This window comes from Coregonus clupeaformis, chromosome 20 (assembly GCF_020615455.1).
Source record: "Coregonus clupeaformis isolate EN_2021a chromosome 20, ASM2061545v1, whole genome shotgun sequence".
Classification (NCBI taxonomy): Eukaryota; Metazoa; Chordata; class Actinopteri; order Salmoniformes; family Salmonidae; genus Coregonus; species Coregonus clupeaformis.
In genome coordinates this window covers 42,931,058-42,956,477 of record NC_059211.1, presented here as the reverse complement: position 1 = coordinate 42,956,477, position 25,420 = coordinate 42,931,058, and the positions used below count along the sequence as shown (strand labels likewise).

General features: G+C 44.4%; 1 protein-coding gene across 1 annotated transcript in view; it reads left to right on the top strand.

The window, feature by feature from the left end:
* The window catches only part of gpc5b (glypican 5b), a 101,362-nt gene that overhangs the window by 56,075 nt on the left and 19,867 nt on the right, over nt 1–25,420 (top strand). Inside the window, exons 7-8 of the mRNA XM_041839377.1 lie at nt 2,244–2,364; nt 17,305–17,440. Coding sequence (XP_041695311.1) covers nt 2,244–2,364; nt 17,305–17,440 — 257 coding nt within the window. The remainder of the gene's footprint in view (nt 1–2,243; nt 2,365–17,304; nt 17,441–25,420) is intronic.

Sequence of the window (25,420 nt, the reverse complement as noted above, 5' to 3'; positions counted from 1 at the left end):
AAACCCTGATCTGTACTTCTCCACAACTTTGTCCCTGACCTGTTTGGAGAGCTCCTTGGTCTTCATGGTGCCGCTTGCTTGGTGGTGCCCCTTGCTTATTGGTGTTGCAGACTCTGGGGCCTTTCAGAACAGGTGTACAGTGGGGGAAAAAAGTATTTAGTCAGCCACCAATTGTGCAAGTTCTCCCACTTAAAAAGATGAGAGAGGCCTGTAATTTTCATCATAGGTACACGATGAGACAAAAAATGAGGAAAAAAAATCCAGAAAATCACATTGTAGGATTTTTAATTAATTTATTTGCAAATGATGGTGGAAAATAAGTCTTCACAAGGTTTTCACACACTGTTGCTGGTATTTTGGCCCATTCCTCCATGCAGATCTCCTCTAGAGCAGTGATGTTTTGGGGCTGTCGCTGGGCAACACGGACTTTCAACTCCCTCCAAAGATTCTCTATGGGGTTGAGATCTGGAGACTGGCTAGGCCACTCCAGGACCTTGAAATGCTTCTTACGAAGCCACTCCTTCGTTGCCCGGGCGGTGTGTTTTGGATCATTGTCATGCTGAAAGACCCAGCCACGTTTCATCTTCAATGCCCTTTACTGAGATCATGTGACACTTAGATTGCACACAGGTGGACTTTATTTAACTAATTATGTGACTTCTGAAGGTAATTGGTTGCACCATATCTAATTTAGGGGCTTCATAGCAAAGGGGGTAAATACATATGCGTGCACCACTTTTCCGTTATTTATGCACCATTAAGTAATTTCTTTTCATTTCACTTCACCAATTTGGACTATTTTGTGTATGTCCATTACATGAAATCCAAATAAAAATCCATTTAAATTACATTGTATTCAACAAAATTGGAAAAACGCCAAGGGGGATGAATTCTTTTGCAAGGCACTGTATGTTTAAGCTTCTCAATAGATTTTTGAGATTGACCCCAGATGGCCTTCAATAGGACTCCAATAGGTAATCTAGGGTCAATCTATTTCAGTATCTTAACCAATTTAACATTTCATCTTTAACTTGACCTATTGATCAACTGAATTGCTGAGACAAGCAGATACAAAGGATTTTACTGTAACTACTGATCACAATACCCTCCGATTACCTCAACCACTGACCCTCCTCTACTGAGATGAAGAGGTGGCACGACAAATATACATGAAGGAGAGAAATGGATAAGAGAGATGGAGAGAGGCATCCCAGGCTCTTCGATCACTATGGTTGACACTGTGTCCTTTGTTGTGTCTCATCTCACCCCCTCTTCGTTGTAATTAGTGGAATAACAAAAATGCAAATGTATCATTACCGAGTCCTGTGGTGTGTCTGCCTCTGACACATCTGATGTGTTTACCCTGACACTGGGTTCTAATGAGGAGGCTACTGGTCTCCTCCTATCCTCCTATCCTCCTCTCCTCTCATTATTCCTGATAAACAGCCATCCGCCCTTTCCTCTCCTCTCTCACTGGCTGTGAGGTCGCTCAATACCTGGATTTGCAGTCATGCCTCCTCTTTTCACCAACCCGCTCCAGCTGTTTGACTTCCTAATGAATCATTTATGTCAGTGAGGAAGGCCGTCTAAACGCCATTGATCCCAGTGGCGGCCTGGCTGGGTCAGACAGCACAACTCATCACTCCAGGCCAGCTTCAAGGAAGAGCTGGGCTCTGAGGCTGAATCATATGCCCAGCAGTTCTTATGATGAGAGAACGTTTTATGTTAAAAAGGGGCATAGTTAATTTCTTTATATCAGGCTAGGGCAGGGCTCTCCAACCCTGTTCCTGGAGAGCTACCATCATGTATGTTTTCACTCCAACCCCAGTTGTAACTATCCTGATTCACTTTATCAACCAGCTAATTATTCGAATCAGGTGTGCTAAATTAGGGTTGGAGTGAAAATCTACAAGACAGTAGCTCTCCAGGACCAGGGTTGGAGAGCCCTGGGCTAGGGGAATGGCTGTCTGTGTAGGCAAGTTCAGGGGTGGGTGGACGGATCTCACGACATGCAGACCACGGTGCTGAGCAGAAATATTTGCCATTGTTCTGAATGGCTAGGGAGCTAGGCTATTCAAACACGAAATTGAAAAGGTTTACTCTGTCATTACCTGTACACTCTCTCACACAAATACTTTAATGTGTTACTTTAATCAACAATATATTAATATTCCCAAGTCATTGTGCTACAGAACTGTTTGTATTAAACTCTCCATTCTCTCTCCTCTCTCTTCCCTCCTCAGTTATGTGGGCCGTGTTGTGGGGAACGGCCTTCAGGCCCAGAAAAACAACCCAGAGATTAAGGTCCGCAGCATCGACCCCATCCTAGTGGCAGCTAGAGACAAACTAGAACAGTTCAAACAGGTACGTCTCACTAACACTGTTTCTGCTTCACTTTGACATCTGACTGTAAACATGACCACTGATGACACCAACATGTCAGTCACATACCATTCTGACACATCCTTTCCACTTAGATGCTGTTCCCAACAGTTGTGGGAAATGGCCTAGATTTGTGTGTTATTAAAAATATATATGTGTCTTTTTTTATTGCTTGGCGTTCGGTACAAATCACGCCATTGGAGTGGATTCAGACGTGGGTCCCTGGAGGCCTGAGAGAGAGGAACAGCCAGACAGCTGGCTCACAGACATGTGGACATGCCAGACAAATCTGAATAAACTGTCCTGGTGGACCCATCACAGGCGTTCACTGGGACATTCACTATGAGAATGGAATAAAATAACCCACTAATGCATCATAGATAAACGAGCTCAATGCAAAGCATCATGGAGGAGGAGCCTGCGGGGTCAGCGAGGCAGGAAGGAGGGGTCACACAATGTACTGTATGTTTTATCCTGGCAGTTCTATTCTAATCCTGTCTGGCCCCAGCCTCCTCTCCTCCTCGCCCCTCCCCTGATGTATGTGTTTGTGGTAATTGGTGGTGTCTTGGAGGCCTTGAGCAAACAGCCCTGTCCCTCTGATAGATGCGAACCCAGTGCTCTTAATGGCTGGGTGCCCACGGAAGTGCCAGCGATTTCACAGCTGGGGAAATCTGGCCCCTGGCAACGGGAGGACAGACATTGCCTAGGAGTTGCAGTATGTCGGTTTCATAATATGTTTTCAGGCCATCGCCTTCTGTCACTCCCTACACCTCCAAGTCTACAAGTTCAAATAATGATGTTTTAGCTAGCTACTGGCACTTTAGGCCAAGATAAGATGCCAGGTGTGTGCTTAGAACTGGAGGTGGGTCCTTCAATCTGCTGCCTCATTCATTCCACACATCCCCGGTAGACACACTTACAGACTAACAGTGAGTATTTTTTGAGGTCTTCAACCTCAGGAATGGTGGAGCAATTCAACAGGTCAGCAGATTCAGAGGAGATGCATTGAAGTCAGTCTTTTGTCATGTAAATTTGTTTAACCTGAACGTTCCCTCAATGAGAAGCCAAAGCTAATTTTCCCCTCAGACTCTCCTGAGAGGCTATGTGCAGACTGGGCTGCCAGGAACTCTGTTCTGACCTTTGTGGAGCTGAACGGCTACTAGGCCCGCTGAGTCCTGTTGTGCTGAGTCAGTTTTCCTTTCTCTCTTTAACTGTTGTCTGGTCTGTCTCACGGAGTTATTATGTTGTCTTGCTTTGTTAGAAGTGTCCTAACAGTGTGTGCCCAAAATAACTTATCTTAATCTAAAATGGGTCACACAGTGTTATACAGATTAATATTTTAATCTTTAGCCAACTTTATTCACTCTTAAAATTACAATTTTCTGGTTGAGACCATTGTTTATATAAATTAAGTTATCTGTAGCCAGTTTGAAGCAGAGTATGCCCTGTAAAGCCATCAGATCAGATTGTCTCCCATGCTTGGTGTGAGAGTAAGGATTTCCCCTGTTATCACCCCAGCCTGATGCGATAAGCGATCATATCGGCTGTTAGCGGGGAGTGCTAAAAAAGGGATTCTTGGTGGCCAGCCCATTGTTCCAGCTGTTTCTGGTAGGGGATTGGGTAGAGAGAAGAGAGGCACACAGCTCATCTGGCCCTCTGGGAGCCATTTCACTTCTGTCTCTTATTACTCCATTAAAAGCAGACGTGGCTGAGTTAGTTTCTGTGGGCCTGGCCCGAACAGAGCAGCCTGTCGGTTCAAAGCAGCCAGAGGCTGGGAAAGTCTATCAGAGAGGTGGGGAGGGGAGTAGAAACCTGAGGAGTCAATGTAAGCACTTTGGGGTGGCTAAATGCTCAATGTGAGAAAGAACAGGGATTTACAGGATTACATGGGTTTTATGGCCACTCTACCTAAGGGGAGAGAGAACATTCACAACGTTCACAGCCATATTGTCAGTGTGCTTCTTTTTCTAACCCTGACTGGGACCCTGCTCACCTCTATAACTAACATCTCACATGTAAGAGATAAGATTTTCCCAGTGTGTGATTTTGCACCAATCTTCAACCCCAAATAATCATTTCATTCGATTTCCTGAGGAGGGCATTAATCTTCCTTTTTGGAGTTCATTTCAAACTTCCTCCGCTGTGAAATAATAGAAAATCCTCACTGGATTTCAGAAAGCCTGGCTTTATTTGCTGCGATATCTTTTTTTATATTTATATGCCATTTAGCAGACGCTTTTATCCAAAGCGACTTACAGTCATGCGTGCGTAAATTTTTTTTGGGGTATCTTCTCTGATGAGGTTGAGGTTGAGGCCTGATCTGGCTGACGTTTCTTTGGTTTCCTTTTGACCCAGTCTGGACCAGAAAGTTGTGACTAATACAGGAAATACACTATGGGTTTTCATAACATTGCAACACCTGTCTTAAAATATTATGTTGGCCTAGTAATGTGTCTATCACAGTACAGCGTAAGATCCTGACATAACAACATGTAGAGAAAAAGACAGAGAGAGAGAAAGAAAGGATGAGAGAAAGAAAGGATGAGAGAAAGAAAGGATGAGAGAAAGAAAGAAAGAAAGAAAGAAAGAAAGAAAGAAAGAAAGAAAGAAAGAAAGAAAGAAAGAAAGAAAGAAAGAAAGAAAGAAAGAAAGAAAGAAAGAAAGAAAGAAAGAAAGAAAGAAAGAAAGAAAGAAAGAGGAGAGAGCTTAGCAAAACAGCAGAAAACAATATGCAGTTGTAATCCGTTCTTGACTGTTTATCCCAGTTGTTCGGTCAATTAATAATGTGGAATTAGCATCATGGAAAAGCATCCTCGGCAAAATGAGGTTGAGGCTCAATGCGTTTACACAGTTCTCTTTTTTTAATATGATCATTTATGCATTAGATTGATCTTCTACGATCAAGTAATGTGCATGCTCCCCGTGCCCTGTAGAGTTTCTCATAAATGATTTATATATCAGCTTTTAGTAATGTTATTAAGATTTATAAGATAGATGTATTTCTGTGCATGACAATATGTCATTTTTTGCCTGTTTAAATGTTACTTCAATACCCATGAGACCCATGAGCCTTGAATAGCACCATAGGAGAGTGAGCCACCACACACGCTCACATAAATACATTAAGGTATAAGAAAAGCCCCCACCACTAGGTTTCTTGACTCCCTCTAGGATGGTTGTAGAGAGAGCTTTTTCTGTCATTCTTCATGAAAAGACTAGCAGAGGTTTCAATTAGCTAACACTGTTCTTTATGAAGAACATCCATCCTACAAAAAAGCTCATTAAGAAGCAATCACAGACACAGGAAGTCAATGAATGGCACTGCAAAGGCTTAATGTTCTCCTAACACAAATATATAGATGTGTATAATCCCACATGCAGGCTCTCTCTCTCTCTCTCTCTCTCTCTCTCTCTCTCTCTCTCTCTCTCTCTCTCTCTCTCTCTCTCTCTCTCTCTCTCTCTCTCTCTCTCTCTCTCTCTCTCTCTCTCTCACACACACACACACTTTCCCTAACAACTAATCCTAAACCTAACCCCTAAGAATAAAATAACCTTTGTCCTCGTGGGGACATAGGACATTTCTCCATGAGGGAGAATTTTCCTTGTTTTACTATCCTTGTAGGGACTTTCGGGGGTTTCCGGTACCCACAAGGATAGTAATACAAGCCCACACACACACAGACATAGACACAGACACATACACAACGGGCACAATTAAGGGCAAGGAGAGTGGGATTGGGATGCTGTCATGCAATTAGAAAGTTTGATGCGGCTGTGATTCTGTGAACACGGCACAGTGCAAGAGACATGGTTTAAACATGGCCACCGCTGGATGCCTGCCTGCTCTATGAATTAAGCAGGGAATCCTACATGTGGCATTACAAGGTCTAGTTCTAGTACCAGTTGTCCCAGTTAGCATAATTCAATATTAATCTGAGAGGAGACACATTAGTCCTGTGTAGCTCAGTTGCAACGCCAGGGTTGTGGGTTCGATTCCCACGGGGGACCAGTATGAAAATGTACGCACTCACTAACTGTAAGTCGCTCTGGCTAAGAGCGTCTGCTAAATGACTAAAATGTAAATTAAACATTAGAATACAACCAGAGGAGGATCTGGAGAATGGTAGAGTTGGAGAAAAAAATATGAATATAGGGACAAAGAGAAATATACATGTCATAGAAAAGTGAATAATAAATGGGTAAAGCTAGGTGTGATTGGATAAGGAATTTGTAGGCCTCTACCATTGCAATGGAACAAGTGTTTCTCGGGAGGTGGTGTCATATAGTATAGAATGAATCAATTATCTGATGTGGCCTACTATTTGAACAGTGATATCTGAGCTGTCACCGTGCTGGTATATGTGGTTTTTCATTGTCTCTGGGGTACTGTGTGGCTCGTTGAATAGATGTTCAGACTGCCCGAGGAGATCCAGTGTTTTTTTCCCCGTCTTGCTATTAATCCAAGTCTTTTGTGTTTCCAAGACCCTTTCAAGGACTCTACAAGAAAGTACAATATGCTCACATTTAGATTTTGAGTGATTTCCAACAGAGCAGTGCAATTAAAAGCACTGTTCATAAAAGACAATCACCTGGAACATGTCAGTCAGTGGAAAATATGCATGTAGCCACATAGGTAGATGACAATCAGTCGCAGCTGCATTGCCATGGTTCCTCTCTTACACAACATTTAATTGGTTTAATGCCATTGATAATAGGAGAGCCCTCTGAGTTGATTAGGCCAACGACACAGCCGGGGACATTTAATTGTCTTTTTTCAACTCCTTCACTTCTTGCCCTTATGATCCGCAAGCTAGCTATTTCTCCACACAACGTGAACTGCAGCCAATTGCTTTTCTCCGTGAACTCATGAATATGGCTATTAAATTAGACTTTTCATTTGTGGAAATGTAATGATATTACGCAAGGTTAATGTGCTTATAGCACCTCACAGGGTCTCCATGTAGTGGGACTCTGGGGGGCATAGGAGGGGGCAGAGGAGGGGGCAGGGAGGAGCAGGGTTTCATTTGGTACTGTTACGGATACAGGTATCCTGTGTTTTTGTGTGTTTCTACTCTTTCTGCCCTAATCACAGGTGTCCTGTATGTTCCTGATTGGTGGTCGTTGAGGTGTCTGCTGATTGGACCAATCAGTGAACATTCCTGTGAATAGCACCACCTGTTACTCGTTTGTTGAATCACACAGCCCATTGTATAAAACCAGACTTGTGTTTGTTGCAAGAGAGAGAGACTTTTTGCCATATGTGAGTATGGACACGGTGGTGTCCTGTGTGTTGTGTACGCACTAAATTGCTGAGTACCCTGTTTAGTAGTTTTGTGTGTTGTTTGGGAAAAAGGGGGGTTTAAGCTAGTTGCCCTTGGGCGTACATTACCCGTAGGAAGAAATCTGTCTATAAACACCAGTTAGACCTGAGCGGACCACCCACTGTATTTTTGTATGACTAGCAGTAGCCTAGCGGTTCTTCAGGCAGGCTAGATCAGTTTAGGGGTTTTACATTATTGTTTCATTTCTTGGGTCCTGCTCAGCCCCTTTTTCCCAAACCTTTACCGTGTGTTTAGTAATAAACACTTTGTGTTTGACTGGTAGTTCATGGTAGTTGTGTCTTATTTGTTCTCACTATTCCATGCCACACTTATAATTTGCATGAATTTATGTTACGGGTCTCATGTCCCATCCACCCTAGACGTTTAGAGCCACGGGGTTCGTAACATAAAGTGGGGGCTCGTCTGGGATCTATCCCATGCTACTCGTGCAAATTAGTAAGTGGCTGGTTCAGTGTTGAGCTTAGCAGCTGTAACTACCTGTTTTTTTTTGTGTGTGTTCAGTAGTCGACGGCTCGTGTAGTTAGTAGGATGGCTACTTTTGATTTGGAAGCATTTTTGGAAAACCCTACGTGGGAGATTTTTGAGAATTGTCGTAGAGTGGATCTACAGGCTTTGGCTGACCACTTTTCTGTACCCATACCGAGGGGTTTAGTGAAAGCAGAAGTTAGGGAAGTAGTGCTAGCGATATTGTTAAACGAGCGAGTGCTTGAGTTACCGCCGCCTGAGTCTGCTGCTCCTGTAGGGGATGTGGTTGCTGTTCCTGTAAGCCCATCAGTGTCTGAGGACGAGGCTAAGGCTCCAGCCACATTGCCCCGTTATGACCCACTCTCCCCACTGACTGACAGTGATGCCAGGATCGATGTCCGCTCGACACGGCTCCAAATGGAGGCGGAAGAGCGGGCACAAATCAGGCAAGACAAGCTGGAGATGCGTAAAATGGAGCTAGAGGCAGAACAGGAGACGCGTAAGGCAGAACAGGAGACGCGTAAGATGGAACTGGAGACGCGTAGGCTTGATCAAGAACTGGAGACGCGTAGGCTTGATCAAGAACTGGAGACGCGTAGGCTTGATCAAGAACTGGCGATGCGTAAAATGGAACTAGAGGCAGAAACAGCGAGGTTAGTCTCTGCTAATACTATGCCTGCTAGTGAGCCATCCTCACCAGCTGTGTCATCTGCTACGTTTGATATTAGTAGGCAGATCACCTTGGTACCTGTGTTCAGGGAGTCAGAGGTTGATTCCTATTTCAGTGTTTTTGAACGTATAGCGGTAGCATTGAAATGGCCCGACGAGGTATGGTGCCTATTACTTCAGTGTAAGCTAACAGGTAAAGCCCAAGAGGTTCTGGCAGCGCTACCTCTTGAAGACAGTTTGAATTATGAGATGGTCAAAGCTACTGTTCTTCGTGCCTATGAGCTTGTTCCTGAGGCATATCGACAGAGATTTAGGTCTCATAAAAAGTCTCCTACTCAGACTTATGTGGAGTTTGCTAGAGACAAAGGAAATCTGTTTGACAAATGGCACAGTGCTAGTAAGGTAACTGATTTTAACTCTCTACGGGGTTAATCTTGTTAGAAGAGTTTAAAAATTGTTTACCGGAACGCATTGTAGTTTATCTGAACGAACAGAAAGTATCCTCACTGTCGGAAGCGTCTGTATTGGCAGACGAGTTTGTGTTGACGCATAAGAGCGTGTTTTCGGCTCGTACGGAGAGCAGGGCTGCGGAGTTGCTAACTTCTAGTCCTAGTCGACCAGCAGTACATCCAGCACGCCCAAAAGATGTGCGTCACTGTTTCTATTGTCATAAGGTGGGACATATAGTTAATGATTGCTTTCTGCTAAAACGCAAACCGGGGATGCCTCAGCACGCCAGGCCGCCAACGGGTGTTGGGCTGATTCGTACGGTTGTAAGGCCGGAATCAAGACAGAAGCCTCATAGTGAATGTGGTTTGAAAGTCCCTGTCCCAGATCACAGTTATGAACCGTTCATTTTTGAGGGGTTTGTTTCTATATCAGATGATGAAGCGTCTCAGCGTCCAGTTAGAATCCTCAGAGATACTGGTGCGGCGCAGTCGTTCATACTAGCTGATGTGTTACCCTTGTCTAATAATACATATTGTGGTTCCAGTGTGTTAGTACAAGGAATTGAAATGGGTTTTGTCCCAGTGCCATTGCACTTTGTGAACGTACACTCTGAGTTAGTCAGTGGATTGTTCAGAGTTGGCGATCGTCCGATGTTGCCAGTAAAAGGGGTGACCTTTATAATGGGCAACGATATTGCCGGAGGAAAGGTAATACCCATATTGGAGGTATTGGATAAAAGTGACCAGTCTCTCTCCGAGGAGCTGGCACAGGGTTATCCAGATGTGTTCCCCGCTTGTGCTGTCACACGTGCTCAAGCACGACAAGTGGGTGAAGTGGTAGATTTGTCAGACACGATTCTATTCAGAGAGTGTGACCCAGAGGATAGTTCGGGTGCTACCTCTGGTAAGCTGGTGCAGTCTGACCAACAGCCCAGAGAAAGGAAGAAGGAAATGGAACTTGTTGCTGAGGCAATACAGTTACCAGTTACTCGTGAGCAGCTGATCGCTAACCAACAGGTTGACATTAGCCTGGCTAAATGTTTTTCTAGTGTTGTCTCAGAGGAGGAGCTAAAGAAGAAAAACATGGCATACTTCATTGATGGTAATCTCCTCATGCGTAAATGGACATCCCATGTTGACGCTGGCGGAGATTGGAATGCTGTTTACCAAATAGTGATTCCTACAGCCTTTCGACAAAATGTTTTATCCTCGCTCATGATCACCAGTGGTCCGGACATCTGGGAGTCACCAAGACTTATGATCGAAGTTTTGCGACATTTCTTTTGGCCTGGCTTAAAACAAGATGTGGCTCAGTTCTGTCGGACTTGCCACACCTGTCAAGTAGTTGGGAAACCGAACCAGGTTATTTCCCCCGCGCCTCTTTGTCCCATACCGCCATAGGTGAACCATTCGAACATGTGATGGTTGATTGTGTTGGACCATTACCGAAAACAAAATCTGGTAACCAGTTTATGTTGACAATTATGTGTGTGGCCACCAGGTACCCAGAGGCCATTCCTCTGCGAAGGATTACTGCTCCGGTGGTGAGTAAAGCGTTGATCAAATTCTTCTCAACTTTTGGATTACCTAAGGTGATACAAACTGATCAGGGTACGAATTTCCTTTCTAAACTTTTCAAACAAGTGTTAAAATCCTTGTCAGTTACACACCGTGTGTCAAGCGCATATCACCCAGAGTCTCAGGGTGCGCTTGAACGTTGGCATCAGACCGTGAAGTCTATGCTCCGTAAATATTGCTTGGAATCTGAGAAAGATTGGGATGAGGGAGTTCCTCTAGTATTGTTTGCTGTCCGTGAGACAGTACAGGAATCCCTAGGGTTCAGCCCAGCTGAACTGGTGTTTGGACACACCATGAGAGGACCTATGAAAGTCCTTAAGGATCAGTTTTTGTCACAAGAGTTGTGTGTGAAAGAAAATGTGTTGGACTACGTTAGTCGCTTTCGTGAGCGCCTACATGCTGCCTGTGCTCTAGCAAAGGAAGCGCTGTCTTCCTCACAGAAACGGATGAAACGACACTATGACACACAGGCTGTTTCTCGTTCACTGCAGCCAGGTGACCGAGTTCTTGTGTTGTTGCCTGTGCCAGGAGCGTCATTGTCAGCACGTTTCTCTGGTCCTTATGTCATTGAAAAGAAACTAACTGAAACTGACTATGTGATACAGACTCCTGATAGAAAACGCCAATCTCGTGTGTGCCACGTTAACATGTTGAAGACATACCACAACAGACCCGTCACTCAAGTAGACAGTCCAGAGAAACTGGCCGAGTCGGCTGTCTCTGTTGCTGCTACGGCTGTAGTGGGAGGTAATGTTAATGATGTGGACGGAGATGGTTTGGAGTTGCGCAATACTCAGCAGCAGTGTGCTAGATTGCCCAATTCAGAGATGCTGTTGTCTCTCCCGGCAAGCCTGATTCATTTAACGGACAGACAGTCAGATGATATTGTGAGACTGTTACACAGCTTTCCATGTCTTTTTAATGATGTTCCTACATGTACAAATGTGTTAGAACATGACATTAATGTTGGAAACGCTGCACCTATCAAGCAACATCCTTATCGTGTCAACGTCGCTAAGAGAAAGATAATGAGGGGTGAGGTCGGTTATTTGCTGGAGAATAACCTGGCTATGCCAAGTTCAAGTCCTTGGAGTTCTCCGTGCATTCTGGTTCCTAAACCTGATGGGACATCCAGATTATGTACGGACTATCGGAAAGTCAATGCTGTCACAGTGCCCGACTCGTTCCCGTTACCCAGACTGGATGACTGTATTGATACGGTTGGTGCTGCTACTTATGTAACCAAACTAGATCTTCTAAAAGGTTACTGGCAGGTGCCGTTAACCCCACGTGCCTCCGACATCTCTGCCTTTGTGACCCCAGATCACTTCCTACAATATGCTGTCATGGCATTTGGGATGCGAACGCACCAGCCACTTTCCAACGCCTGGTTAACACAGTATTGGCTGGAGTTCCTAATTGTAGTGCTTACCTTGATGATCTGGTCATTTATTCAACTGAGTGGTCTGATCATGTTAACACTCTAAGGGTAGTGTGTGAACGTCTAGCAACCGCTTCTCTAACCCTGAACTTAGCAAAGTGCGAGTTTGGGAAGGCCACTGTTACTTATCTGGGTAAACAGGTCGGCCATGGTCAGGTGCGCCCTGTAGATGCCAAGGTCTCAGCTATAAACGCATTTCCCGCACCTACCACCAGAAGAGAGCTACGCCGTTTTTTTAGGGATGGTTGGCTACTACCGTAGTTTCTGTAAAAATTTCTCTGCGGTAGTTGCTCCATTAACGGATTTGCTCAGTCCGGCGAGAAAATTTGTATGGTCTGAAGATTGTTGTACTGCTTTCAACACTGCTAAAGCACTCTTGTGTAGTACTCCTGTTCTTGCTGCGCCAGATTTTGAGCGGCCGTTTAAACTGGAGGTAGATGCAAGTGCCAGAGGTGCTGGTGCTGTTCTACTGCAGCAAGACCAGAGTGGAGTGGACCATCCTGTCTGTTATTTTTCACGGAAATTTAACAAATGTCAGACAAACTATTCCACCATTGAACAAGAAGCTCTAGCTTTGTTGTTAGCTCTGCAGTACTTTGAAGTTTATGTTGGTTCCAGTGCATTACCAGTGGTAGTGTATACTGACCATAATCCCTTAGTTTTTCTCCACCGGATGTACAACCAGAACCAACGCCTTATGCGTTGGGCACTTGTCGTGCAAAATTATAATTTGGAGATCCGCCACAAAAAGGGGGTTAGATAATGTGTTGGCAGATGCTTTGTCTCGTGTGTAATGATCTAGGTTTTTTTTTGTTATCCCGGCAGGAGGGTTATTGAATTTTGGGTGTTGTGATGGTACAGTGTGTCGCAAACCATTTTGGTTTGCTCTTTTAAGGGTGGGAGTGTTACGGATACAGGTATCCTGTGTTTTTGTGTGTTTCTACTCTTTCTGCCCTAATCACAGGTGTCCTGTATGTTCCTGATTGGTGGTCGTTGAGGTGTCTGCTGATTGGACCAATCAGTGAACATTCCTGTGAATAGCACCACCTGTTACTCGTTTGTTGAATCACACAGCCCATTGTATAAAACCAGACTTGTGTTTGTTGCAAGAGAGAGAGACTTTTTGCCATATGTGAGTATGGACACGGTGGTGTCCTGTGTGTTGTGTACGCACTAAATTGCTGAGTACCCTGTTTAGTAGTTTTGTGTGTTGTTTGGGAAAAGGGGGGTTTAAGCTAGTTGCCCTTGGGCGTACATTACCCGTAGGGAAGAAATCTGTCTATAAACACCAGTTAGACCTGAGCGGACCACCCACTGTATTTTTGTATGACTAGCAGTAGCCTAGCGGTTCTTCAGGCAGGCTAGATCAGTTTAGGGGTTTTACATTATTGTTTCATTTCTTGGGTCCTGCTCAGCCCCCTTTTTTCCCAAACCTTTACCGTGTGTTTAGTAATAAACACTTTGTGTTTGACGGTAGTTCATGGTAGTTGTGTCTTATTTGTTCTCACTATTCCATGCCACACTTATAATTTGCATGAATTTATGTTACGGGTCTCATGTCCCATCCACCCTAGACGTTTAGAGCCACGGGGTTCGTAACAGGTACAATGAAGGACAAATAATAATAAACAAATAAATCTACTTGAATACTTTGAGATACATGAATTGGCTCCTAATCACTTAACCTGTGTGATGTAATCATCAATCAGTAAGATAGTGCAGGGTTTCCCAAACTCTGTCCTGGGGCCACCCCTGGGTGCACGTTTTGGTTTATACCTAAGGACTACACAGCTGATTCAAATAACCAACTCATCATCAAGCTTTGATTATTTGAATCAGCTGTGTAGTGCTAGAGCAAAAACCAAAACGTTCACCAAGGGGGGGCCCCAGGAACGAGTTTGGGAAACCCTGAGTTAGTGGACTGTATACCATTGTCAGTTCCATCCTCTCAATGGGAAATGCAAAGCACTCTTATGAAATCAGCCTAATGTACAGTATGTGAATCCAAATTATTATTTCTAATGAACTAACAGCATTAGTTTTAAAACATATCAAATTGGAGTCCCCAGTCTGTGAGTCACATTTGGGCAGTGCAAAAGTGTTGTATCGTATGTTGGTGAATCGCATCTCTGCATGTCTGGCAGACATATCAGTGTGGATGACGGATCACCACCTCAAGCTGAACCTCGGCAAGACGGAGCTGCTCTTCCTCCCGGGGAAGGACTGCCCGTTCCATGATCTCGCCATCACGGTTGACAACTCCGTTGTGTCCTCCTCCCAGAGTGCGAAGAGCCTTGGCGTGACCCTGGACAACACCCTGTCGTTCTCTGCTAACATCAAGGCGGTGACCCGATCCTGTAGGTTCCTGCTCTACAACATTCGGAGAGTATGACCCTGCCTTACACAGGAAGCGGCACAGGTCCTAATCCAGGCACTTGTCATCTCCCGTCTGGATTACTGCAACTCGCTGTTGGCTGGGCTCCCTGCCTGTGCCATTAAACCCCTACAACTCATCCAGAATGCCGCAGCCCGTCTGGTGTTCAACCTTCCCAAGTTCTCTCATGTCACCCCGCTCCTCCGCACACTCCACTGGCTTCCAGTTGAAGCTCGCATCTGCTACAAGACCATGGTGCTTGCCTACAGAGCTGTGAGGGGAACGGCACCTCCGTACCTTCAGGCTCTGATCAGTCCCTACACCCAAACGAGGGCATTGCGTTCATCCACCTCTGGCCTGCTGGCCCCCCTACCTCTGCGGAAGCACAGTTCCCGCTCAGCCCAGTCAAAACTGTTCGCTGCTCTGGCACCCCAATGGTGGAACAAGCTCCCTCACGACGCCAGGACAGCGGAGTCACTCACCACCTTCCGGAGACACTTGAAACCCCACCTCTTTAAGGAATACCTGGGATATGATAAAGTAATCATTCTACCCCCCCTTACCCCACCCCCCCCAAAAAACAATTATAAAAACATATTGTAAAGTGGTTATTCCACTGGCTATAAGGTGAATGTACCAATTTGTAAGTCGCTCTGGATAAGAGCGTCTGCTAAATGACGTAAATGTAAATGTAAATGTATCGTCTCCCCAAAAGTGTTGTATCGTCGCCCCATCTGCTCTTCTCCTATAATAACAGCCCCAGAGGCAGCAACATCAATAGTGAGCCCTTTTTGCTATAGAATATATACTGAACAAAAATATAAACGCAACACGCAACAATTTATACGATTTATAAGGAAATCAGTCAATTTAAATAAATTCATTAGGTCCTAATCTATGGCTTTCACATGACTGGGCAGGGGTGCAGCAATGGGTGGGCCTTGGAGGGCATAGGCCCACCCACTTGGCAGCCAGGCCCACCCACTGGGGAGCCAGGCCTAACCTATCAGAATTAGGTTTTCCCCACAAAAGGGCTTTATTATTGACAGAAATACTCCTCAGCCAATATATCCTCCAAACATCGGCTTTGAGGGCATTATCACTTTTATGCAATGGCATTACCAACATATTCAAATAATGATTGACATCTTTTCATTAAAAACGTTATTTGATTAATTTATTCATACTATTTCATCCTTCCACAAGATATATCCCGACACAAATCTAGGGTTGCTACCCAAGCCGGCTCGTTCGTTCTATCGGTTCGGTTGCTAGAGACATGACCCAGTCGTTCAGTCTTTTTGTTCTGTATCTATGTTCAGTCGTTCGTTCTAAATCTTCCATTGCCATACTGGCTGGCAACGTTCTTATCCCTTGCTTGCTAGCTAGCCAACTATGGCTAATAACAGCAAAGTAGCTGCGTTTGCATTTGTTTAAGCTGTTTTCTAGAGACCTTTATTTGGATACATCCATAACAATGAGCTAATGAGGCTTGATTTCGCCTGGCATAGAAAATGTGCTCACTCATCAGGACACTGTTGTTCAAAGGAGCTAGCCAACGACACAGCTAACACAATCACTTCAAACTGAAGCTGGAAAGACTGCAAACTAGCTGCACCTTTTTTCTATTTACATTTCTTTGTATATATCCATAAAAATGATGCCAGCTGATTCATGATTTCGACTGGCTGAGAAACGCTGCCTGCCTTTCTGTCTCGTCCCGACTCCCGACACGTTCAATACTATGGGACAGCAGGAGATCGAATTTGAATATTGAAACAAAGTTGCAAATAATAATATAATAATAATAAATTGCAAATGTCGGAGAGACAGACAGCAAGTTTTATACAAATCTCCGCTGTTGAAAATGAAATGTTAGTCTAAAAGAAATGTGATCTAATGTCTAGATGCTTTTTAAACATATTTATGACATATTATTACACTGAGTGTCAAGTAAAGTGTTACCCACTTGTCAGATGAACCAACATTTGGAACAATGCACACTAGGCTATAGTTGTTTATCGTCACATTTTGTTCAACACGAAACCCCTCATTTGTTTTTGTAAATTTGATCTGTGTTGTGTGCAAAAGTGAATCTTCCCATTCCCAGAGGACAAGTGTATTTTCAATACTTTATTCATTTGTGTCAAATGCGTTGTTCTCAAGATCCCATTATGCAGACAAGCACAATGTTCTGTTGCGGAAGACTGGCTCATCACATGCCTGTAGTCAGATGTAATAATGCTGGAACGGGGAGAACATCAAAGCTAAAATCTTGGATCTGTCTAGTGTCTACTAATGTGATGATATGTTATCATTGGTGTTTTTCCTCTTGATTTCGCATCATTGTTTGGGGGGGAAGGGGGTGTACTACACTCACTGACACAGGGCTATTTTATTACTGATGTATATGCACATGTGTCCTATGTAAATATTAACTGGTTTACAATAGTGTAAATAGACTAATATGTATTATGTGCTCTAGCATTCATCTGTCCATTAAATCATGTTTTGTTTTGAACAGTGGAACAGTGCAGAATTTGATGTGGCTTATTTTCAGATAGGATTACCCCAATTGACCTCTGACCTGTGTGTGTGTTGCAGGAGATGCAGGGTCAGATGGGCTGGGCGACAGACTGGGGGGCGTGGGTGGAGACGGGCAGTGGGACGAGAGGAGAGGCCAGCGGAGAGTGTGACGATGAGGATGGATGTCAAGGATCTGGAGATGAAGACTTTACCGGTGAGTCAGAACCCCCCTCTTTCATTCCTTTTGAATTCCTCTCTCCCCTCCTTTTCCTCATCTGCCTATCGATTATCCTCTCCCTCCTCATACTCTCTCCTACCTCAGCCAATCAGACTCCTTGTAGATGAGACTGCTGCTTATGTCAGAGACTAATGTTGAAACCTGTCTGTGTCACAAGTCTTCTACAATACAGTATGTTGTGGTTGCGTCAGCAGCCTTTTCCTCTCTCTCAGATGGATCCATATCTATACCTTCCCCTTGTGATGTTATTTTCTGCTATATGCAAATGGTCAGAAGAACAGGCTGTCAACCGCTGACAGTGCAATAACACATCAACAAAAAAGTGTGGGTTTAACCTCAGTGTAGGATACTGATTGATTTGATTTGTGGACGTCATTTTGTTTTCAATTACTTAAAGTTGAATTGTTATTGTATGCTCTGTGGTAGAACTGGCTCATTGCTGTACACCAGCACTACTGCAATACAAAGGATGAATTGTTGTGTACACAGACTCATAAACACACTGACTTTCTCTTTGTAAGAGCTGGCTTTGCGAAAGCAACTTCACCAGAATAGAGGTGTCAAAAGGTGAAAAGGTTTGAAGCTGATTGCAAATTGCTCGTTCAGCCAGTCTCTTCTATTCAGATCATTAGAAAGAGAGCGAGAGAGAACAAGGAGAGCGAGAGAGAAGAGAGGGAGTGAGAGAGAAGAGAGGAGAGATAAGCACTGATCCCTGGTTCAGACAGTGGCTCTAAGATCTGTGGAGCAGGTAAATGACACTTGTCTGTCTGCTGGTAATTGCTGTGCTTCAGCAGTCTGCCTGAGCTCTTCAGAAGAGGACGGTAAAAACTTCCTCCACAACACAGCTCAACCAGGGGGCATTTAAAGTGCAAGGAGAGCGACAGCGCAGGAAAGATAGAGAGAGAAGCTAGAATATTGCTAGATGAAGTATAATATTCTATTATAACGACTGTTACCTTTTGGTGAAGAAGAAATCTGTTCAATGTCATTTGAAGGATAAGGGAGTTTGATGCAGCATGCTACACGTCTAGTGAGAGCACTGAGGAGTGAACATAGTTATCTCTGCAAGTGGTTACAAATCCCTTCAACAGGGAAAGCAGTGAACAAGCAGGGTAAAGGTTTCACCTTTAAATTAGATGAACTGTGATGATGACCGTTAAATAAGAATTAAATGAGAATTCATGAGTATGGTTTGTGGCTTAATGTGACTCATACAACACACAGCGAGCACTGATCACGCTTATTTCCCATAGCTAAGTCCCTGGAAGCTGATTTTCATAATGAGTTGTATCTTAGTGAAGTGTGACTGCTGGAAAGCAAGAGCCTTGTGTTTCACTACTTTACTCTGCTGCACTCCATCAAAGCCAAAGGTTAGATTTGGATACAGCTGGTACGTGCTGTCGACAGATTCCCACAAATTGTTGTCACACTGAATGTGTGTGTGAGCATGTAAAGGTGTGTGTGTGTGTGTACGTGTGTACGCATGTGAGACCGGGACTCTATGGAGTTTTGCATTGATAGAATCGGTCCATTCTTCCCCATACTGTCAGCACTCCTAAAGTTCACTTACAGAAGCTTAATGTAGGCCATCCTCTCTCTGCTCTCATTTCACACACACACACACACAGACACACAGAATGGAGCCGGAAGGGGCATCCTGAGAGAGCTCAGGAGGATTTACCCATTTGCCTCTCCTCTCTCTCCTCTCTCTCGCCATCTCTCCGTCTGCTGTGGGAAGCAGATTGTGCTGTGGGATCACACGGAAGCTGAACAGGAGAACAGGGGAGAGGCACTGTGAGATAACACTGGGGGTGGCTGGGGATGGGAGGTTATACATGTCAGCTAGAGTAGAGACTGATGGTTAGACAGATAGAGAACAGGGTAATATGGTAGAAACAGATGTACAGGTAGGACTAGACTGGTAGTCCAATATGGTGGTTTGGGGGATACAAAGGGTAGACTGAGAGAAGGGGTTTCGACTGAGGTTTGCGTCCATCCTGTTTTGAGCTAATTCGACCCCAGCATACTGTAGGTATGTGCTGTATGTATGTATACGTAAAGCTGCATCATGACTCAGCCTATGTCACTGAGTTACTTTCCATGATTCCCAAAGAGAGATATGCAGAAAAGCTACGCTCCGCTGTGTCAGGATGTTAGATAGTATTGAATCACAGATCTCTCTCTCTCTCTCTCTCTCTCTCTCTCTCTCTCTCTCTCTCTCTCTCTCTCTCTCTCTCTCTCTCTCTCTCTTGTCTCTCATTCTCTATCGCATCTTTCTCTGTGTCTATCTACAGTGTATCTATCTTTATTTTCTGAGCAAGATTAACAGTTTTCTCCTAATCCTACAATAATACCCTGTGTCAGGTTGGCCTGGTCCTCCCATGATGTCATGATAGTTGTGCTACGATGAGTTATTGCTTGGTCGTGGTGAATCTGCAGTGGTGTTTGGCTGTTGTTTGATGACAATGTGGTTCCACTCTGCTGTTGGCTTAATGCTAGTGTAGTTGTGGGCAGAAGGGCAGGCAAGGCCATTATTCTGTGGGGCTTTGGCCACTGTTAATCTCTCAGAGACACTGACGTCTTTGATCTGTGATGTAGGATGCAGGCTGTTGCATGCAGATGCAGGCTGCTTGGTGGTGAGCTCTGCTCGAATGCATTAACTAGATCCGTCTGAGGCGGAGTGGGAACACTCTGCTGCTTTCTCAACATCAAAGAAATGTTTTCTTTACTTAGAAAATGATTGGAGTCGAGCTGGATAGCCAGCCCCTGGTCTGTTTGGACGAGGCTTTCACTCCGAGGCTGGGATGAAATCTTTCTCTTTTTCTTCTGGAATCTTTTAGGATTCTAAACAGAGTTCCTTTGCTGAGACAGATCCGCCCTTTGCGATGTCAATACCGCTAATGTAATTAGGACCAGAGACGGAAGAGGAAGCGAAACATCCCACTCCCAAATTTATTCTGGTTCATATACAGTCAATGAACTAAGCAGACCAGACCCAGATGCTAATGCTTTGGTGCCTATGGGAGAGCCACCCCGTTAAGCAGACCGGAACTGACAAATTTGTTTAAATGGTAAACAGCCTGAGTGAGACATATTCATTTATCCACCATCTATAATTATGACCATCCCAGAGAAATTGAACATTTCCTCCCCTCCAGAATTCCCAAAATGCACCGCTCCGGGAGAGGAATGATCTGGGTTTTTCCGGGTACAATCTCTATTGCTATGGATACAAGGTGGTCCGCGGTCTCCGGGGTCTCGTTCAAGGACAACACAACAAAGAGCACACAAACGGAAGCAAATAGTCAACCATTCTTAAACAGTCACGACTCTCAGTACCTGAACCAATGTCTTTACCAGCTATGTTTCAGAAAACATCTTTCATTTACAGAGGGACATTGCTTACCTCAGTGACACTGTGAGGGACAATATAACTACACATACTGTAACTGTGGTTATTTTTAATGGGAGGAGGAACATATGAACTCTGCTTGACTAAACACATCAGAGCAGTCAGATATAAGCCTCACCTTGTGTGTTCGCAAAGCATGGTCGTTGACATATTTGAACCCCTTCATGAATGCAGTACATAGAGCTGAGGTTCCCTATAACATCGCCCCTGGTGAGCAGCACACTGTATGCACATGGCACGTTTGGCAAAGCAGATCAATCAATCAATTGTAGTTTAGAATAAACAGTAACAGTATCTCATGTCCAACTGAAGGGTGTGTTTGGACTGCATTGTTCTGGTTTAGAAAGCCAGTTTCTCTTTCTCTCAGTGTGTTGCAATGCATACATCTGCTAGGGAGCGCAGCAGCAGCCATTTTGTGCTCCCTCTCCCTCCCTCTGGTCTTCCAGGCAGATCCCATGGATAAAGGGGAAGGCCAGGGGAAATGAAAGTGCTTGGCTGATAATATCCGTGGCTGTGTCGGCCAGTTGGCCCCAGGGGAGAGATGGAGAGCAGCTGAGCTGGGCAGAGCAGAACATAGCAGACCCCTGGCCCAGTGCTGTGTGCTCACTATTCACATTCAGGCCAGTGGCACTGGGTCTGTTTGTCACTGCCAACACCAGTGTTCCTCTGGCTCCTTTAGTCCTGTTTTAACACAGAGTAAATATACTGACCGGACAGTGGCTGCAGCTCTGGTTCTGTTGTCTTCCAATGAAATCTGCATTGGATTTCAGTGTTTATGAACAGTACTTATAATATGATTGTTACTGTGATCTAAGCGCCCCTGAAGCTTCACTGTGATTGGATTGAATTATATGTATGTATTGTGAACAAGCCTGTTGTATAATTCAATCAGTCCTTCCTTAAACCAGTTACTCTCTACCTCTATTCACTATGATGTGTCTTCAATCCATCCTTGGGCTGATCATTGTTTATGTGGCACGGTGACAGAACAACCATTACTGCCTGTCGCGGTGCTGATCAGGTTGTGATGAGGGATTGCGTGCTGGGCCGTTATCATTGCAATTAAGGGACCGCGTTTAACAGGGCATTTCCTTGTATTAGATTGATCCCTATGCAATTCCTACACCATCTCGTTACAAATAAAATAAAATGTTTATTTGTCACATGATTCGTAAACAACAGGTGTAGACTAACAGTGAAATGCAGAGAAAAAAAGTAGAGAAATAGTAGAAAAAATGGTACATTTAAAAAGAATAACACGAGGAATAAATATGAAAATAATAACACAAGGAATAAATAGAAAAATAATAACACAAGGAATAAATACACAATGAGTAATGATAAGTTGGCTATATACACGGGGTACCACTACTGAGTCGATGTGCAGGGGTAAAAGGTAATTGAGGTAGATATGCACATATACGTAGGGGTAAAGTGACTAGGCAACAGGATAAATAATAAACAGTAACAGCAGCGTATGTGATGAGTCAAAAGAGTTAGTGCAAAAAGGGTCAATGCAGATATTCCGGGTAGCTATTGGTGAACTATTTAACTACCTATTTAGCAGTCTTATAGCTTGGGGGTAGAAGCTGTTCAGGGTCCTGTTGGTTCCAGACTTGGTGCATCGGTACCAGAGGTAGCAGAGAGAACAATCTATGATTTGGGTGGCTGGAGTCTTTGACGATTTTTAGGGCCTTCCTCTGACACCGCCTGGTATATATTTACCTCTCGGTAACTATGGCACTGGCGCTCCTGACATACAGTGGGGAGAACAAGTATTTGATACACTGCTGATTTTGCAGGTTTTCCTACTTACAAAGCATGTAGAGGTACACTTCAACTGTGAGAGACGGAATCTAAAACAAAAATCCAGAAAATCACATTGTATGATTTTTAAGTAATTAATTTGCATTTTATTGCATGACATACAGTGGGAAAAAAAAGTATTTAGTCAGCCACCAATTGTGCAAGTTCTCCCACTTAAAAAGACAAGAGAGGCCTGTAATTTTCATCATAGGTACACGTCAACTATGACAGACAAATTGAGAAGAAAAGAAATCCAGAAAATCACATTGTAGGATTTTTTATGAATTTATTTGCAAATTATGGTGGAAAATAAGTATTTGGTCACCTACAAGCAAGCAAGATTTTTGGCTCTCACAGACCTGTAACTTCTTCTTTAAGAGGCTCCTCTGTCCTCCACTCGTTACCTGTATTAATGGCACCTGTTTGAACTTGTTATCAGTATAAAGACACCTGTCCACAACCTCAAACAGTCACACTCCAAACTCCACTATGGCCAAGACCAAAGAGCTGTCAAAGGACACCAGAAACAAAATTGTAGACCTGCACCAGGCTGGGAAGACTGAATCTGCAATAGGTAAGCAGCTTGGTTTGAAGAAATCAACTGTGGGAGCAATTATTAGGAAATGGAAGACATACAAGACCACTGATAATCTCCCTCGATCTGGGGCTCCACGCAAGATCTCACCCCGTGGGTCAAAATGATCACAAGAACGGTGAGCAAAAATCCCAGAACCACACGGGGGGACCTAGTGAATGACCTGCAGAGAGCTGGGACCAAAGTAACAAAGCCTACCATCAGTAACACACTACGTCGCCAGGGACTCAAATCCTGCAGTGCCAGACGTGTCCCCCTGCTTAAGCCAGTACATGTCCAGGCCCGTCTGAAGTTTGCTAGAGTGCATTTGGATGATCCAGAAGAGGATTGGGAGAATGTCATATGGTCAGATGAAACCAAAATATAACTTTTTGGTAAAAACTCAACTCGTCGTGTTTGGAGGACAAAGAATGCTGAGTTGCATCCAAAGAACACCATACCTACTGTGAAGCATGGGGGTGGAAACATCATGCTTTGGGGCTGTTTTTCTGCAAAGGGACCAGGACGACTGATCCGTGTAAAGGAAAGAATGAATGGGGCCATGTATCGTGAGATTTTGAGTGAAAACCTCCTTCCATCAGCAAGGGCATTGAAGATGAAACGTGGCTGGGTCTTTCAGCATGACAATGATCCCAAACACACCGCCCGGGCAACGAAGGAGTGGCTTCGTAAGAAGCATTTCAAGGTCCTGGAGTGGCCTAGCCAGTCTCCAGATCTCAACCCCATAGAAAATCTTTGGAGGGAGTTGAAAGTCCGTGTTGCCCAGCGACAGCCCCAAAACATCACTGCTCTAGAGGAGATCTGCATGGAGGAATGGGCCAAAATACCAGCAACAGTGTGTGAAAACCTTGTGAAGACTTACAGAAAACGTTTGACCTGTGTCATTGCCAACAAAGGGTATATAACAAAGTATTGAGAAACTTTTGTTATTGACCAAATACTTATTTTCCACCATAATTTGCAAATAAATTCATAAAAAATCCTACAATGTGATTTTCTGGATTTTTTTCCTCATTTTGTCTGTCATAGTTGACGTGTACCTATGATGAAAATTACAGGCCTCTCTCATCTTTTTAAGTGGGAGAACTTGCATAATTGGTGGCTGACTAAATACTTTTTTTCCCCACTGTAAGTATTTGATACATCAGAAAAGCAGAACTTAATATTTGGTACAGAAACCTTTGTTTGCAATTACAGAGATCATACGTTTCCTGTAGGTCTTGACCAGGTTTGCACACACTGCAGCAGGGATTTTGGCCCACTCCTCCATACAGACCTTCTCCAGATCCTTCAGGTTTCGGGGCTGTCGCTGGGCAATACGGACTTTCAGCTCCCTCCAAAGATTTTCTATTGGGTTCAGGTCTGGAGACTGGCTAGGCCACTCCAGGACCTTGAGATGCTTCTTACGGAGCCACTCCCTTAGTTGCCCTGGCTGTGTGTTTCTGGTCGTTGTCATGCTGGAAGACCCAGCCACGACCCATCTTCAATGCTCTTACTGAGGGAAGGAGGTTGTTGGCCAAGATCTCGCGATACATGGCCCCATCCATCCTCCCCTCAATACGGTGCAGTCGTCCTGTCCCCTTTGCAGAAAAGCATCCCCAAAGAATGATGTTTCCACCTCCATGCTTCACGGTTGGGATGGTGTTCTTGGGGTTGTACTCATCCTTCTTCTTCCTCCAAACATGGCGAGTGGAGTTTAGACCAAAAAGCTCTATTTTTGTCTCATCAGACCACATGACCTTCTCCCATTCCTCCTCTGGATCATCGAGATGGTCATTGGCAAACTTCAGACGGGCCTGGACATGTGCTGGCTTGAGCAGGGGGACCTTGCGTGCGCTGCAGGATTTTAATCCATGACGGCGTAGTGTGTTACTAATGGTTTTCTTTGAGACTGTGGTCCCAGCTCTCTTTAGGTCATTGACCAGGTCCTGCCGTGTAGTTCTGGGCTGATCCCTCACCTTCCTCATGATCATTGATGCCCCACGAGGTGAGATCTTGCATGGAGCCCCAGACCGAGGGTGATTGACCGTCATCTTGAACTTCTTCCATTTTCTAATAATTGCGCCAACAGTTGTTGCCTTCTCACCAAGCTGCTTGCCTATTGTCCTGTAGCCCATCCCAGTATTGTGCAGGTGTACAATTT